Below are 19048 nucleotides of genomic sequence, written 5' to 3' on the forward strand. Positions count from 1 at the left end.
GGAGAAGATTGGAACTCTTTCCTTTGTTTTTGTAATTTTGTTTTAATCTATGAAATGGTTAAATCAGCAACATTCCTATAACTTAACTATAATACCATTTTATGCAGGGAGAGAAGTAAATTCCCTATCTAGATCCCTTCCAAAGAAAGCAGGACAGGGGAAGAAGAGAAAGAGGAGAGAAAGAAAGAGAGAAACAAATTTCTTCTAAGAGTATAGTTTTAGGTCTTTAGCATCCTACTAGTGAAAAGCAGGTAGGTTTAAAAAAACAGACCTTGTTTTAAATTTACAGCTCAATTTCTAGAGATTCCAAGATGCTGTTCTTAAGGCTGTCAAAGCCGCAAGGTCAAAGGTCATTAGGCTTTGAAACAAAGCAACACCCCGTGTCTTGTACAAAAGTAGAGGGGGGGGCAAATGCATCTCATTTCTCATTATTTTTTGCTTTGGCTTTAGCTCTTGCTTGCACAGGAAACTTAGCTGCAGTCAATCCAGCTGAAAAATAAATATTAATCCAGTAGCTAGTCCTCTTTTAGCTCTACTCCACGCTGATGAGATTGGAAGCAAGAAAGGGGTCTGTGCATCTACAGAGGACTATATTCTTCCTGCTTGGTAATAGTTATGTCCTTTAGAACTTGACCTTCCAATAATTCAGGCATAGCTCCCTTTCAGCCTTCTCCAGACAGGTTAATATGTAATCAATGGGTAAACTGCCTGCCATTGGCCTATCAGAAAATGATTGTCTCCTATAAAGATAGTAGGGTTTTCTCCCTCCCTGTATCTCCCTTCCTCCTTCATAAGTTTACACTTTTCCAAAATTGCACTGGCTTTGCTTAGTGGTTGCTGCTTGCTCTGGGTTTTTCTGTTTCTTCCACCACCACCCTCCCCGCCCCAGGATGAGCAAGCAGAGAAATGAACCTCTGCTCTGCATTAAGCTCAGCCTTTGCAAAGATTCACTTTGCATAAAGACATAGTAAATATGCAAAGGTTTCCTCTCCCCTTCCAGAAAGCGTGAGTCTAGTATCGTGCAAAGAAAGAAAGAGCCAAGTGTGTCTGCAGAGAAACGGTGTCCAGCTTTGTTTTTGGCTAAGGTACGAAGCTGCTTCTGAATATCAAGCTTGCCTTCGGGGCGCATAGTCTGATTTTTTTTAGCCGCCCGGGCTCCCAAAATGACAAAAAGAAATCCAGCAAGCAAAATAGAAAGTGTGCTTGTCATTTGGCCTTGAAGGACAACCTTGAACGCAGGGCAAAGTTTTCAAGGAGGGAGAAAAGAAGAATCTGGCTCAGTTCCTTCCTCTCTTGCAAGGAGAAGAGAGAGAAGGAACTTTCCTTTTCTCTCCCCCCCCCCTCTAAAGACAGATTTGTAATGGTTCCTATTTCTAAAACAGGCGAGGTTTTAGATTCTGCTGATTCTGTGGCACCAGGGGTTAGATTTGGGCTGGCAGGATAAGGCCGCTGGCGCAAAATTGTAACCCAAAACTCTGCAGGTGCCTCAAGAAGGCGAGACGGGAAGGGGGAGGGATTCTGATGGGGAAGGTCATGAAAATCTGCCCTAGCCCTTCCCCAGTTCGTGCTGCTTTGCCAGGAATCCAGAGGCTGAAAAACCAACTCGGTTTTGTGAGTAGAGAATGTAGAGAATGCCGTGGGGCTTTTGATGCTGTTTTGTTACTAGTACCATCCTCTCCTTACATGGAACAGGGACTCCCGACCCATTTTTCTCCTCTAGTGCCTTGCTCTGCTCCTTGGCCAGAAGGCCTCATTCCAGCCTGATCCTTTGCAAGTTTGTTCAGCAGCCCTCTGCTCCAAGTTCCAGGCCCTAGAAACAAAACTCAGAAATGCAAATTGCCACCTCACCGAATTAATCTCCCTGCTTTGCCCTTATCAAAGGCTTTTTGCTAACCACATCCTGCACCATGCATGTTTTTTATGACTTGGGTGTGCACGCATGCGCGCGCGCGCACACACACACAGAGGCATTTGCATCTTTCCTGGCCTCACAACTGAACTGAAGGATGATCCATCCCATCCTTGACTGAGTAGGAAAAAGGGTTGGCATTAAATTTACCATCCCAGATTCCTGCCTCCTTTGCTCCTCTTCCCTATCTCGGCAGTTGAGACTCTTCCAAGACACATGCTTCACTTGAGGCTGCTTTGCTGCTTCTAGGAAGTGCTACCGGAAAACTGGTTGAACTAAGGATGAGTTCAGCCTGTCTCCATCATCATCAGAGGATGAGAAGAAGGCAACACAACCCAGGAGAGAAAAGATGTTGCCAGGGTGTGTAGAGGGTTAGCGCCAGTGGGGAAAGAAAAGCACAGCATCCAAATTTGTGTATGGTCCTGTATTATAATAAATATGTATAGTGTATATGTGTGTGTATGTAATATGTATGTATGTATATACACACATGCGTATACACAAACATAAGACACACAGCACTGTGTATCAAATGCTGGTTTTCGTAAGAGAGAGAAGTGAAAGAGAGGAAGAGGAGGAGGTGCGTTCAGACCTTCCCTTAGTTCCCTTCCAGAATGTTCTCCTTTCTTATTAACTTTTATTTTTATAACTGAAGCTGTGTTACAAAATCTGCATCTTGTCTCTATTTATTTATTTTTTTAAAAGAACTTAAGTATTCATCCTCTTTTCCCAGCTTTCTTTACTTGTCTCCAACCCTTTGTGGATTCATTTATTACTCTGGGACAGACTTCCAATTCCATCTCCTTCCAATTTACCTTTTCTTCTCAGTTTCTTTAAGGCCCCTTCACCAGCTTGGGACTTCTGCCCCCAGGCCCCCTTCCCCTTTGCCTTGCTTCTTCGTTTTGCATACCCCAGTGTTAGTCACAGTGTGCAAGAACTGGAGACTTTGCTTGTCTTCCAATTCCCCTTTTATCAGATCTAGCCCACTGGCCACATTCTCTGGTTGCAGCCAATAAAGGCACCCAGATAGGATTATGCAGAGCAAAAGTGTGGCATTGGCTCACACACCCATGTAAAAGCATGTTCTTGTAGGAAAGGAAAGAAGGCAAAAGGAAACCTTCATATTTCTCAGTATGCCCTGGGGACAGTTGGAAAGTTGTGTGAGCCTTGCTCAAAGGGTTGGCTTTAATTTGAAAAGGCCATGCTCATTTTTACACATTTTTCCCAACTAAGGGGAATTTTTTTCCCAAAGTCCACCTTTCTCCCCAAAGCAGAACGGTCTTTGAGAGAATCGCCACAGGGAGGGGACAGTTGAACCATCTGGCCTCATCCCTGGTGTGCAAAGAACACGCGTGTGAGCATCTTCTTCCTCCCAACAAGGAGAAAATAGCTCGGTTAGATCACACCACCGCCAAGAAAGCAGGATTTACACGAGGAGCTGAACGTTGTCCTCCCGCTTCGGGGCACAGACCCTGCTTAACCCTTATGGCTGGGCTCCCCTCCCCCGGTGTGGTCAACTCCGAAAGGCGATGTTAAGCAAATCTCTTTAACTCATCGCCTTCATAGTGTTAAGTGTTGCGCGTGCGACGATTCACACCGCTTGGCGCAAGCGGTCTGGGGCGCCGCGGGCTTAAAGGGTGAGCTTCATTTTCCTTCTCCTGTTTAGGATCGGAGGATCTCGCTTCCCTTAATCACACGGACATCCATCGCAGAGGGACACGTAGCCGCGCATCCTCACCAAAGCCTTAAGCAAAGTGATTAGGAGGCGTGTGAATTGTATAGGAGAAAATCGAAGCTACGATCCACGGGGCGTTGATGCCTTTCCGCGTGAAGAAAAGGAGCTGGAGAGGGGGGGGGATTCTTCTATTTATTTATTTATTTACATCCCTACCCCATTTTTCTTTAGAAATTCAGGTAGTTCTCCCTTCGGCAGGTTCTTCCCAAACCAACCCTGTGGGGTAGGGTAAGTTGGACAATAGGATTGCTCCACAGTCACCCAAGAAGCTTGGATGGCCGAAGGTGGAGCTGAATCTAGGTTTCCCTGGACATTGTCCGACACAAGAATCCTTGCACTTTGAATCAAGGGCTGCGGATGGTCTTTTGCTCACATAATACTTTGAACCCCAAACAAGCCACGCGCATTTTAGTCCATCCGGTTGTACAGAACTAGACTTTGCCGTCCGTTTATGCTACGTTTAGCACGGAGTTCCCATTCCTTAATGCACCTTCACTCGAAAAGTAGTCGCGTTCCGAAGCACCCACACACACCCCACATACAGACACCCGTCCCTTTTCCAGAACACCCTCCTCGCGGGGTTGACATAAATGTGATCCGAATCCTAGTTAAGCCACTTATTCGTGACTCTTCAGGCAAGATCCACGAGATGCTTAGCCTAATTAAACGATCCGCGCGAGAACTTCTGTTACAACCGGACCTTCGATGGGGGGGGGGGGAGAGAAGGGGCGGAAACAACAACCATCCCAGCTCCCTATTTATCGGAACCTCCCTTCCTAACTTGGAGTTAACGCTTTCCCGTCCTCCGTTCGCTTTTGTGGGAGGGGGGAGGGAGGGAAACGCTTTTTTTTACATCTCGTGCCCCTCTTTCTGCCAAGTCGAATTTATGTGCGGGCATCCAACTTTCGGCTCTTGGCACCGCCGGCCCGCAACTGCCCAACCCCGGGGGTGCGCTTGATAGCGCCCAAAGTCGACGGGCGCAACGGGTGGAGTGTGTGAGATCCCGCTATTTTGCTCGTCGATTCCGACGCCATCACGTCCGATCGACCGTAATAGGCTCTAGGGCAGAATAAGGAGGTGCGAGAGACGCGTGCAGCCTCCCGGCCTCTGCGACCAACTCCAATTCCGCTTCTCCCTCCGATGAGGTTAAAAAGTGGGAGTCCATATATTTGCATTCATTTCTCCCTCCCCCGGCCAAAGTGGGGGGGGGGGATTAGGCTGCTCACTAAGCAAGCGCTGAGACGGGTTAGGATTGGGTTGCGTTGGCCGGTTGGGCGAGTTCGCCTTCTTCGGTTCCTCGGAAGCTAGCTTCTGGGAGTTCACGCCGGACTTCCTTTCCCGGCCGCTGCGTAGAAAAAAAAGTGGGCGTTGAACGCGAGAATCGCAACCTCGCAACGCCGACGCAATTTTATATTACACGCGTCGCTCCGCCAGCAACTTCAGCAGAACTAATCCGATTTCAAGATCTGGCTGGAACGTGGAACGGTGCCTAGGATTGATTGGGCATCTTCTTAGCCACGAGGAAAGTTGCATAGGATCGGTTGGCGCGCTGCGTTTAGGATGACCCATCCTCACTCTCCAGGGCTCTTGGTATTCAAAATGGAGCAACGGCCAACTTCGCTCGGAGCTAAATATATTTCTCCATTCATCCCACATATAAATAAATTTCAGCTAGCTATTTCCCTGGCTGAAGCGAGGCTTGTTTCTCAAGTAAGCGCGTTGACCTATTCTCCCGGGCCAATGCCGGAAAAGTTATTTTTCAATAAAATGCTCACAAAGATTCGGCCAAAACTTCTGGAGTTCAGAATCTTTTCACATCTTATTTCGCACATATCCTGCCATCTCTAGAACTACACGGCCATTCTCAGTCAAGTCACACTAAGCGCAAAGGGCCTGATCCGAAGTCTATTGGAAAATTCCGTGAAAGTTGCTTTACAACAGGTGTGCTCAGGATTGGAATACAAGCGCTGGGCTGCGAGAAGAAGCGCATTCTGGTTTTAATACCAGAAACCTGCACTCTCTTCTTCTTCTAAGATCTATTCTCCCCTCTGTGTCCGGAGCAGCCAGCCTTCTCCAGCTCCAGATGTTTGGAAGTTTTAGGCCTGCTTGCCACATGCTACACACTCCGGACTCCGAGCCAGCTGCGAATCCTGAAGGTAAAAAAATAATAATTGGGGACGCGCAGAGCAGCAACGGCCTGGAAAAAACGGGCAAGGCGCCCCTGGCCCGCAAAGTTTTGCTTGAAAAGAGACAAAGTGCCTTTGTGTTTTCTCCATCGCTGAGCGTGTTTATGCACACATATGTATGTAGCTAAGGCGTGCCTTCCCTTCAGCTGACATTTTCAAGAGCGAGAAAGTGAAATGGCCTTAAACATTGGTGTCAGATTTTCCATCCAGATTTTTCAGGGCGAAGTTTCACTTCCCCCAGCAGAATACGAACAAAGCAAAATTTGATCTCCCCCCCCCCCCCCCGCCACTTGAAATCCCCTCCCCCCAATGGCTAAATAGAAATTCCTGATTTGGTTGGGTGGGATCATTTTCCCTGATGAAAGGACCAAATTGATCTCGAGGACCATATTAAAAAAATATTCCACATATCCCATGCACGATTTGCTCGCTTCTCCCAGGGCGATTTGAATGGGAGCAGGGAAGATCTTCCTCGAAGACGTCAAAGAAGAAAACCGTACAAAATATCCAAATTGTCTACTTTCCCCTGAGGCGCTCAGTACTAGGACTCCTGCGCCAGGCAATAAAACTCTAGCGGGGGATTCGTCCTAAATTAGACCTCGCCAAACGCATCTTCTGCAGGGGTTTGGGATTGCCACTCCCAAAGTTCCCACCCAGCACGGTTTGTTTTTGTTTTCCTGGTAAGGATGGTAGTACCTATAGTTCAGGACATTTGGAGAGCGTCCAGGTTTGGAAAGGCCGAACTAAGAAGTGGTTTTTCGGGGTTCTCAATTCTCTTCTACCCTAAAGGAGGCAAGATCAGGGCCTTCCTGCAAAAAAAACGAGAGATAAAAAATCTTTAACCAAAGCAAAGCGCGGCTTCAGGATCGCATTTCGCTTCTGCTTTGGGCCAGAGGAGGATCCAAAGCAACCCACCCTGCCCAGAAGAGCCCCCTTCCCCACCCGCTTCTCCATGGTTTGTACTCAATGGAATGGTTGAGTCTGTCTGCACGCCCCCACCACCCCTCTTTCCGATTCTATTGGCCGCCCCTACCCTTGCTAATTTTTTGGGAGAAGCCAGGAATGCCACCTGGCAGGCAGACGCGAGAAAGGATGGTTTAGAAAGAAGGGTGGTGTGTGTGCGTGCGTGTGCGTGTGTGTGTGTCGCGAGAAAGGATGGTTTGCAAGGAAAGCGCGTGCGCGCGCGCGCGCGTGTGTGAATTGCCAAGATCTGCGCTGAGGGCGAACCTTAGTGGCTCCCTTCTTCGCAGACCCGCTGAGCGCAAAGCCAGCCGCCCCGCATTGCAGCCCCGAGTTTGTCTGAGACGGTTAGTTTACAGCTTCCCCGGAAAGTGTCGAATTCAGGAAACCGCGGTTAAACCCGGAGTGGCCACGCGCGCCTCGGAGTTCCGCGAGAAAGCAGGAATTAAAACTTCGCGACCGACTCGCTTATCCGCAGCGTCATTCTGGAGCGAAAGGGCGCGGGTTGAACCAGATTCAGTGCGTTTTCACCCACCGCGTTGGGCTTGCCTAGAGACAACCCCCCACACACACACACACTTCTCCGTGTCCCCCCCCCCCCCAAAAAAAAAACCAAACCCGCGCAGTTCACTTCCTTTGCTTAAAATTGTTTTGAGGCTGCAGATCAGAATTTGAACTGCCGGGAATAAATCAAATCCTTAAGAGTACGAAAGCAATTTCGGGAAACTTTTAGTCAGCCCCTTAAGAGGCAGGAAAGAGTTGGGATATTCTTTGGAACAAGACCCATACAGCCTCCCTCCCTTCCCCGTGTCTCTCTCTCTCTCTCACTCACTCACTCACTCACGGTTCTACATTTCTGGTAGATTTTGTTTCCTCTGATTTTTAACATGTTTGTAAAAAGCCTAGGTGTTGCTCTTCCTTTCCCTTTTTTTTTACATCCCTCAAATGAGTTTTGATGGATGCAAATTAGTATAAATCAACTTAAATGAGTGGCAGGGGAATAATCTCAGCCACTGTTCATCTTGGTGCAAAGCTGCATTTCTTTAATGCTCCCTTTTTGATTCAGCCCCCAGCAGGTTAACTTCACAAGACTTCCTGTACTATAAACCCTCCTTTACTAAGACTGGCCCTTGGTCACCAAGTCAGATATAAACAAGCAAAGAACATGAAGGTTTCCATGATATAGAAGACAGTGAATTGTGTTGTTTTTTTTAAAGAGAGAGCTAGCCTAATTCCCATGAGCCCAGAAATTTAACTGAATTGTTCTTAAGTTAGTTTTCACAATTCAGGCAGCTTAAACCAATCAGCTTTTCAATACAACTGATAGTTGTGGTGAAAAATTTTAAAAAAGAGGAAACAGAGGTATCCTTTTTGAAGCTCTATTGAGTAGATTCCTCCCAATAGTGACAAAGCCTTTTTAAGTCAAGCTCAACTCTTTCTGACTAATTCCATTTTTATAGGAACAATATAATGGCTTTGTCCTTACACTTTCTGGAAAGCTTTTCTAGCCTAGCCTATGGCTCTGAAGATTCCACGAGTGATAACCAGGAAACGCTTGTGTCCAACTCATTGCAACACCATGGACAACATTCCTCCAGGCCTTCCTGTCCTCTACCAGCCTCTGGAATCCATTTAAGGTCATGGTGACTGCTTCGATGACTTCATCCAGCCACCCCATTCTCTGTCGTCCCCTTATTCTTTTGCTCTCAATGTTTCCCAGCATGAAGCTCTTCTCCAGTGAGTCCTTCCTTCTCATTAGGTGTCCAAAGTATTTGAGTTTCATCTTCAGGATCTGGCCTTCTAAAGAGCAGCCAGGGTTGATCTCCTCTAGAACTGAACAGTTTGATCGCCTTGCAGTCCAAGGGACTCGCAGGAGTCTTCTCCAGCACTATAATTCAAAGGCCTTAATTCTTTGGTGCTTACCCTTCATTAAATTTCACAGCCGTACATTGCAACTGAGAAAACCATAATGCCTGGTTAACACTGGTCAAATAAGGTCATCATCTTTACCCAGCTACTGTAGTAATCAGCAAGAGGAAACCAGTTAGTAGAGGAACTCCTGTCTAAAGGCAAATATATATATGTCCCAATCTGTGTCGGTCACTAGGACCAGAGGTATAGTCTTCCTAATCAGACTCGTTCTCAGGAAGCTTTTTTCTCACTTCTGTTCAGAGAAAAGTTTCCTGAGAATGGACTTGCAGCACACGTCCAAAAGCTTGGAAGTCTAAACCTCTGATTCTGATTATCAACCTAGATTGGGTTGCTTCTGAGTAGAACAATAGCATTGGTGGTCTTTAAGAGCATAGCAAATAAGATGGTTTAGTTATTGAAGTCATTCATATTTTGGCTTGCCAAATTACATCGAATCATTAAGTCATTGACATGTTGAACCGCAAAGTCAACAAACCAAGGTTGCAATAAACCATGCTTATCATATTGTGCCCATGTGGTCTGCAGTGACATGAGCCAATTTGCCAATAACCCAGCCAATTTGATTTCTTTTCTTTTTTTTAGATTTCTAAAGCATAGCTTAGGGTACATCTTAGTTTTTTTTTAAAAAGGAGTTGCTCTATTTATAAAGGGAGGCTTTGTGCTTATGAGTTGGCTGTTGCACATTATACCGTAATAAGAGGGTGCCTTTTCTTTCTTTCTCCCTCTGTTTTCACCAAGGATGAAACAATTCCTGCAAGGATGGTGGTAGTCATGATTTGGTTAGACCAGATCCACTAAATGTTATTCTGTCTTATAGTACTGGACAGAAGGCTGGAGGAAAGTGCTAATCTCAGGTTAACTATCCTTGCAGGTTAATTCTTTCTGATTAAACACCAAGATCTATCTATAAGTCCTGATGTAAATCCCCACCACCACCACTTCTGAGATAGCGGTCTATTTAATATGTTTCTGTCAACCAAGGTAGACCAGATGAAGAAACCAATGCCATTTAGGTCAGGACAACTTTTTATTGTAATAGCTTTAGTAAAAAAATCCTGCAAGTCCATATCTGCTTCTCCCTCCCTCTATATCCAGATGAACTAGGAAAGAACCTTTCTGAGATCTTTTCCCAAGTTGTTTTCTTGGCATAGGCTCAAGCCCCATTTGCCTGACTATCCTTCAAGGCCATTTCTTATTCCCTCTACAATTTCTAAGGCCTGTAAGAGAAGAAGAGGCAGAGCCTGGGAGCAAAGTCAATGGGGATGCAGCCTCCAATTGTTATTTTATTGTTTACGTCCAACTCCTCTTGAATTCCTGTGGACTCTTATCTAGTGCCGATTTAGGGTTGACTGTCCTTGACTAGATTCTTGTGTATAGGTAAAGGTTCCCCTCGCACATATGTGCTAGTCATTCCCGACTCTAAGAGGCGGTGCTCATCTCCATTTCAAAGCCAAAGAGCCAGCGCTGTCCGAAGACGTCTCCGTGGTCATGTGGCCGGCATGACTAAATGCCGAAGGTGCACGGAACGCTGTTACCTTCCCACCAAGGTGGTTCCTATTTCTCTACTTGCATTTTTACACGTTTTCAAACTGCTAGGTTGGCAGAAGCTGGAACAAGTAACGGGTGCTCACTCCATTACGTGACACTAGGGATTCGAACCACTGAACTGCTGGCCTTTCTGATTGACAAGCTCAGCATCTTAGCCACTGAGCTGCCCCTTTTTTGTGTATAGGTTTCAGCAATAAATTCTTAACTGGAACTTAACATAGGATCCTGATTCTTCATGCTAATAAGGCCAAAGTTACCTCTTCCAAGCACAAATTTTTGTCCCCTGTTTTTTACAGGTTCAAAGATTAGCACACTATTTTTTTTTGCAGCTAAAATCTCTTGTGTATTACCAGCCATTGTAAATGTACAAGCCTTTGAGTTAATGGACTTCAATTTACCAGACTTTGGATGGAGGGATCCAATTTATACAGGGAATCCTTGACTTGCAACCATTCATTTAGTGACTGTTCAAAATTACAACAGCATTGGAAAAAGAGACTTATTACCATTTTTCACCATTGCAGCATCCCCATGGTCATGTGATCAAAATTTGGATGCTTGGCAACTGATACATATTTATGACAGTTGCAGTTTTTGGGATCATGCGATCACCTTTTGTGATCTTCTGGCAAGAAAGTAATTGAGGAAGCCAGATTCACTTTACAATCATTTTACTAACTGAACAATTGCAGTGATTCGCTGTGCAAGAAAGGTCTTAAAGTGGGGCAAAACTCCTCCTAAACCTCACTTACCAGCAGATATTTTGGGCTCAGTTGTAGTCATAAGTTGAGGACTACCTGTATTTGACAATCCAGTGTTTCTGAAATTGCCCAGACAATTTATGTCAATTGTAATACTTATATAATTTGTATATATCCTTGTACAAATAATGTGTATTTAATGCAAAGGCTGAACATTTAGATTTAATAGATATACCTTCCCCCAAACAGACCATTACATTAAGGTTTTACAGTATATCACAAAAATGGAACCCATGAGTAAGTAATTCATTAACTGAACAGCCACAATAGAAAATTTAAGCTGAGTTCCAGTAGCAACTATGTTCTCTATTAGAATTGCTCCAAATACTAAATGTCTATGAGATTCTTCATCATCCAGGTCATGGTTGTCCCAAAGGTGCTTTTCATAAGGCAACTGGACTTTCTGTTTTTTCTTTGAAGATGTTTCACTTCTCATCCAAGAAGCTTCTTCAGTTCTGAATGTCAATGGAGATTCTCCATCATCCAGATCATGGTTGTCCCAAAGGTGCTTTTTCAAGAGGCAACTGGATTTTCTGTTTTTTCTTTGAAGACGTTCCAGAGAGTCCAGTTTCCACTTGAAAAATGTGCTCCGAATACTGTTTTTGTGCAAGTGTCTTGGCCCGAAATGCAGTCTTGGCAGTTTGGAATACAAATACATTCCTATTTCACTGGCACAAGGCGATACAATTTCCATCTGAGCTATTAAATAACATACTGTAATTTTAAAATAAAATGAGGGGGAGGAGATTGAATGTTACAGTTCATTGTAAAATCTTTTTTTTTAGTCAGAATATGAAACAGAAGAAACATCTGTTAAAATACATTTATGCCATGCTAGATTGAGGTTTCTATGTACCTTTCTGGCTATTTTGATACAAAATATGCTTATATAACAATGCTATGAAGCTGGTAAAAGACACTTGCGAGAAAAGGAAGAATCAGCCTTGTTCAATTCATAAATCTGTGTTGCTTTTTCTAAGGTAGAGCTAAGGTAGCTCTTCTTGGCCTCCTGTTTATTAATGCCCAACCATTGAATAGTTTTAATTGAACCTTTGAACTTTGCCGTGCCTGCAGGTATAGGCATTAGAGTGTTTTTGCTTTGAATGAGCTGGTGGTGGTAACACCGGAATAAGAATAATATCCTCTTGGTACCGCTAAAGATAATAAAAAGATGCTGACCTCAACATATGGGATGCTCTCCCATACAGCGGTGAAAATTGAATACCTATCACTTCCAAATAAATGCATCCGTAACACACTGGATTCACCAGCTGGCATCAAAGCAAAGGTCATCCTTGAGGAAAATGACACCCAAGGTCTGAAGGAGTCATCTGCTTTAAGAGATCCTGGGCCAAATGCCAGAGATCACATTTAAAGAGACAGTGTCTCCAAACCGCATTTCTTTTTTAAAAAAATGAAAAATAAAGCAGGCAGGCAAAGAACAAGAGTTTCTTATTATTCATTCAATCTCACCTGTCTATCTAGATTGTGATGTTGGCATGCCACCTTGGAAGAGCATTAGATATTAGTTTTGCTGCTTAAAAGAAGTCTGTATATAGAAATGCACAAATAGTGTTTGTTTTTTTTTAAGGAGAGAATCAGTCGTTATGTGCTGAATAGAAACTTGGTAATTAGATCTAACGGTACAGTTTGGGTTTTAATTTTTTTAAAAAAATAAAAATTCAGAGATGCTCTCCCGAAGTAGATTTTTTTCTCATTCTGCTCTTTATACACTGCCCAAATTGGATTTATTTACAGCTAGGTCAGCTTACAGCAGTTTTGTGATGGAGTTCATTGGGAAACGTTAAATAGATGCTGATTTCAGCTGCAGTCCGTGGTTTCTTTGCAGAACAGCAGTTTTGGCTCGAAGGAGATTATTTGGAGTAAAACAGGTTATGCAGTGCAGGTTTTAAAGGAGAGCTTTATTCCCATCTCTGGTTTGCTTCACAAATCCTTGTAAACTCTATCAAGATGTCATTTCCCCACCCCAGACATGTTTTCTCGTTGGTTCAAGGGGTATGCATAGAATTGCTCTGGGTTTCTTGCTCTTTATTCCTTTACATTAGCATAGCTGATCCTTTGCAAAGGTAATAAATTTCATTTTATTGCCCATGGATTAAAAGTGCATACCTGCTTCCCTGCTCCCTTGTTCACTTTTGGGGGGATCCAGGCAATGTCATCCAAAAAGCCAAGCCACACACCCAGCCAAGAACAACCAATCCCTCCATTGTGGCCTTTTCAATTTATTTACACCTGTGGATAATCCCTGCTTTAAAAAAAACAAAACTTTGCTTATTTTTTTTTGTCTCTAATCAAAGATCTTTATTACAGTGTTTGGCCAGCCTTTACAATTAAAAACAGTACACTAAAAAGAGAAACAGTTTAACACAGCCATTTATTATGGGGAAAGGAGAAAAGTAATAATACCAGGGCCATACAGCCACAGATTTAATTAAAATTTTCACATAATTGTGTTACTCGGTAAAGATATTTTGTCACCTGATATGTGAGTGTAGTCTGAGCATCCCTTAAAAAAACAATAAACATAAAATTTATCACTGTGGCTCTCGTGTTTGGAAAGGACTGAGGTGATATTTTATTTTGCTTGTTTTTCTGTCTCAAACTTTCCAAAACAATCCTTCAATTGATCATTATTTTTAGCAGGACACAATTTCAGAGGGAGAAATCTAGAGGTTTTTGATAGTTCATGTATAGAATGTCCAAACCTTTGTTCATTAAAACAGAATGAACTGGGGTACCACTGCTGTTTTCTATAATAGCCTTTTCCAACTTGGCATTTGGCAGAAATGAATGAACCTAATTCCTATCCAGTTGGGCTGGTAACTGGGAATGATGGAATTCAATTCGAGAATTGAGATGGGCAGCTATAGAAATGGAATAAATAAAACAAATGAAATGTTCTTTTTCATTGTGAGGTTGTGGATGCCTGATTTAAAACCATGACTTACTCCCTCTCTGCATAACAGATTCTCGGATCCAAATTTGCAAGTCCGAATATATTTGCAATAAGGAAGTCCCATTAGAAAGAATTAAATTTACTATTGAATAAATGTCCTGAGCTCTGCTGAGTATAAAAATAAACCAAGTTTAGTTTTGATTCTTTTTTAAAAAAAGATCAGGATTTCATTTTATTAAATAATCAGGATTTATTGTTACTTTATAAACATATTTTATTACCATTATTATTATCTGGATAATCTCTATTGAGAGTTACTATCTAAGGATATCGTATTTCCATCCATGTTGCTTTGTTCTTGTCTTATACATTTTCACTGTTATGATTTCATATATAATTCTAATCCCCATTCTATAAATCTTAATTTTGGGTCTTTCTTTTTTTGTTCCAACCATCAATAAAATTTGTCCTTATATTTGTTAAATACTGAATAGACCAATTGTAAATATGCATGGTGGTTATAATATTTAACTTTGTATTCTAGTATGTATGGCAAAGACATTGCCAGGACGGTTACAATGTGTCCAATGTTTTAATGTGTGTTTAATTAAAAAAACATTTTAATAAAAAAAGAGAATTACTATCTAAGACTAGTGAAAATTTAATAATTCAAGTCCTAACTAAGAACCTAAGAATGATGAAGATTGCATCTAAGAATATAGCCAGTTTTAAGCAGGATTTTTTTTTTTTGGTTAAAATTAGGATGTTCAGGTCTGAAAAATTATGATTCATTATAAATTGTTATTATTATTTCAATCTATTTTTTACTAAATTAGGTATCCAAGAGAATCGTCTACAACGGTGATGTGAGAGTTTCCTGTTGCCTGGAGCCTGATAAGGTACAATTTGATATTTTTATTACAAACCTCTGCTTATTAATATTATTTTTCTGGGGTATTTTGGGTGGAGGGAAGCTATTTACCAGTATATTTTTTCCCTGTACTTTAATGTTATCAATTTGCTAGTTTCTCTTTAGCCATTAGAGATGCCCTTAAAAAAGCATTCCTGATATGTCTGCGATCTTGTACAGATGTTGCATGTGAGACAGTCCCTATAAATAAATAAAAAGTGATGAGTGCCTACATACGCACATGTACTGACGCATGCCTTTCAGAATTAACCGTGACTCTGGGAATCATGTGGATTTTTGTTTTATTTATGTAACGGATTTTTGTCAACTCCCACAGTCCATATGATGCTGTAAGCTGCAGCTGGGTGGCCTGCGGCAAACGGAAGTAGTGTACCAACTAAGAGCCAGAGCAGTAACAAAATGCAGGAATACTAACTACCATGTTTTTGACACTCAGGACACACACATACTTTAGCACTTTACTTTTATTATTATTAATAATTTTATTCTCTTTATTTATTATTTATTAATTTTTTTAACCTCATCTTTATCAGCATCCTATATGTGATATATACCATGTTTTCCCGAAAATAAGACCTCCCTGGATAATGAGCCCAATCAGTTTTTTGAAACGCATGGGCTAAAATAAGCCGTCCCCCAAAATAGCAACCATAAGGTGCCCATGCTCACCACCGCCTGCACATCAAAAATAATAAGATCTCCCTAAAAATAAGGCCAAGCACTTATTTGGGGGGAGGTTTCAAAAGAAAATAAGACCCTGTCTTATTTTCAGGAAAACATGGTGTAGATCCTATATCCATGACGACCCTATGGCACACGTGCCAGAAGTGGCACACAGAGTCCTCTCTGCGGGCATGCATGCTGTTGCTAGCTGCTCTTCCGGTTTCTGTCGCACCCCTGTCCGCCAGCCAGTTGGTCCAACGTGTATACGCACCAAGCAGCTGCTCTCTTCTGGATTCCGTTACGCACATGCAAACCAGCCAACTGGTCTTTGCATGCGCTCCAGTTTTGGTATTTGGTACTTGGTCAAAAAGGTTAACCATCACTGTTCTATATCTTAGTCATTCAGTCTTTTCTAATGATTAATGGTGGGAGTTTTTAAACATACAATATCTTGGTTGTGCTGTCTTTCTGCCACCCCAGATAGTATTTAGCTTCTCTTGCTTTGGCCTGTTGGGGAGGGAAGTCTAATGTAGTGCTTTTCCTCCTGATTCATAGAGCTTGGTCAAAGGGCAGCATCCCATCACTGGAATAGTCTTGTTGCAAATTTAAGGGGTTGAAGAAAGAAAGAGCTACTTGCGCTCTAAGTTATGCCTAAGTATAACTAAGAGGCTTACTAACATTACACTGTACCCTCAATGCAGATCCTCGCCCTAAACTATTGGCTGCCTTCCCAGCACCATCCTTCAGTTGCTTTTCTCCCTTTCTGTTATTTGTATTTTGCTTTGGAATGAATCTATATAAAAAGCTGTCTGACTAGGTACAGTATTATCCCAAAGTTGCTTTTTTGTCTGGAGAATTGAAGCAGCTTCTTGGATGAGAAGTGAAACGTCTTCAAGAAAAAAAAATGAAAGAAAGTCCAGTTGCCTCTTGAAAAAGCACTTTTGGGACAACCATGACCTGGATGACTGAGAGTAAATGTAAAGCAATATGCAAGGGAGATGATTTGAAGAGAACAATAGGGAGAGAGTACTAATACGGAGGGAGGGAAGGAGAGAGAGAGAGAGAGGGAGGGAGAGAGAGAGAGGGAGCACACTCAGAGACAGACAGACACAGAGAGATGGAGAGAGAGAGAAAGAGAGAGATACACACGCACTCAGAGAGAGGGGGGAAGGGAGGGAGGGAGGATCTCCAGATATATATTTGAATGATTGCAACCTTAATTGAGAACTGAACCCTCCCTCCCCTCTCCCCTCTCCCCACCGCACCCCATTTTACCCATGTGCATTCAGCAGTTGCGGTTTCTGCCAATACGGAGATGTATGTGTAGTATTGAATTTTTGTGGATTTATGCTAGCAAAAGAAAAGCGGAGAGGAACTTCACATGCAAGGAACATTTATTTCTCAAGGGTATTTTTGATCCCCAGATCAATCGGCTTTTAGCCTGCAGAGCCTACAGGTTAGTCTGTCCGCCCGTATTGCTCTACCCAAGGCTGAAGATCAGATGCAGCGTTGTTGCTCTTGTTGTTATCAAAAATTTGACATGCACGATGCTCCCTGCCAGATCCCCACAAGGAAATTCAATGGGGAAATTGGCAGATAGTCAGAAGTCACTCCTGCTCCCACTGCTTTTTTGCCTGCCCAGTTCTCTTTTTCCATTTAGGAAAGGAAATATCTCAGAAATTATAATCTAATAGGGCATGGATTGTCCGGTCAAATATATAAACATTGAATCTGGCAAGAATTTATTTATATAGTCTTCTGCAGGGATTTATGATTTTTTAAAATTCTCATATCATTTTTTGTTTCTCCCCACACAAATCCACATTTCTCTAATGTTTCAGAAAGACAGAAATCCTACTGGCAAGATTGGCTAAAATGTATAAAAATAGATCTGCCAAATGTTGGAAGTGTAATCAACCGCTAGGTTCATACTATCATATGTGGTGCACCTGCCCAAAAGCTAAAAAATATTGGATGAAAATACATACTTGGATGAAAAAAATGATAAGGCAGTATATTAATTTGAAACCTGAGATATTTTTGTTGGGCATTCTAACAGAAAAAATATGATAAAAAGACCATATATCTGGGTTTACATATATTAACTGCAGCTAGAATTGTATTTGTGCAACAATGGAAAAATGATGAGATACTGTAAGATGTGAGTGTAATTAAGAAAATATTAGAATGCGCAGAAATTGACAAATTAATGCTCATTATGGATAAAGAAGAAACTGAATATTTTCTGATGTGGGATGTATTTTATCAATGGTTAGACAATAGAAACAGAAGTCAGAAAGGAGGAAATATAAAAAAGAGGCAATGTTAATGTGGAGAGAATTTGATGATGAACATGATACGTATTATTGTAATTATATTGATATATAGTTATACTAGGGACACAGTGGCTTAGTGGCTAAGACGCTGAGCTTGTTGATCAGAAAAATGGGTAGTTCGGTGGTTCGAATCCCTAGTCCTGTGTAACAGAGTGAGCTCCCATTACTTGTCCCAGCTTCTGCCAACCTAGCAGTTTGAAAGCATGTAAAAATGCAAGTAGAAAAATAGGGACCATTTCAGTGGGAGGGTAACAGCGTTCCATGTGCCTTTGGCATTTAGTCATGCCAGCCACATGACCACGGAGACATCTTCGGACAGTGCTGGCTCTTCGGCTTTGAAATGGAGATGAACACCGCCCCCTAGAGTTAAGAACGACTAGCACATATGTGCAAGGGGAATCTTTACCTTATAGTTATACTATTAATATTATTGTGATGAATATAAATACAAATATGTGGATTATGGCTGTTTAAATAACTGTACCCAGATCTCACACTGTGTGGTGGAAATGGAAAGTAATAAAAATAAAATAAACAAAACATGAAAAAAGGAAGAAAGAGAGGAATCCTTAGCACTGAAGACACAGTGTCCTAATTTTTCCCTTATGAAAGGAATCCTTTTGAAGACAAGGAGCCAAGGCTGTTTACTTCCTCCTTCAGAGCAGGTTTAGCAATTGCTGACCGCCAAGAGGTTCCAGCAAAAATTCATGTAACTTGGAAACAAACAGATATTGGACCCGGGACGTGTTAATGAACGTGCACAGAAAGGTTGAAATTGTGCTGACCCTTATGGTAATGTTTCATATAAGGTTATTGTTGGGAGAGAAATCAAATTTCAACCGCGAATGTGATTGACAGGTGGAAACAGGGGAGAGACACGTCAGGTCAGGTGGGGAATTTGAGAAAGAGAAGGACAAGCGGGGGAAGTTTCAATCTAATATTAGGAATAATAAACCGAGATATGAAAACTCCAGTTCTTACACTCCTGGGGCTTTCATACGTAAAATTCCCCATCTTGAACTTCTCCAACCAAAATGACTTTTTTAAAAGTAGGGAATTTTTAGATCACATAGCTGATACTTTAGGTTTGGGGGGGAGGAAAGGATCAATTTCAGCCATTATTAGTGTGATGGGATGAAAGAGAAGTAATAAAAAAACAGATTTTTTCCC

At 42.3% G+C, this 19048-nt stretch overlaps 1 protein-coding gene across 1 annotated transcript in view; it reads left to right on the top strand.

Annotated features, from left to right (window-relative positions):
• The window catches only part of MAF (MAF bZIP transcription factor), a 248201-nt gene that overhangs the window by 5259 nt on the left and 223894 nt on the right, over positions 1-19048 (top strand). The window contains exon 2 of the mRNA XM_087728469.1: positions 14785-14847. Coding sequence (XP_087584595.1) covers positions 14785-14818 — 34 coding nt within the window. The 3' untranslated portion in view covers positions 14819-14847. The remainder of the gene's footprint in view (positions 1-14784; positions 14848-19048) is intronic.

This window comes from Thamnophis sirtalis, unplaced genomic scaffold (assembly GCF_051295495.1).
Source record: "Thamnophis sirtalis isolate CommonGarterSnake01/CBP01778 unplaced genomic scaffold, rThaSir2_p1.2 scaffold_14, whole genome shotgun sequence".
Taxonomy (NCBI): domain Eukaryota; kingdom Metazoa; phylum Chordata; class Lepidosauria; order Squamata; family Natricidae; genus Thamnophis; species Thamnophis sirtalis.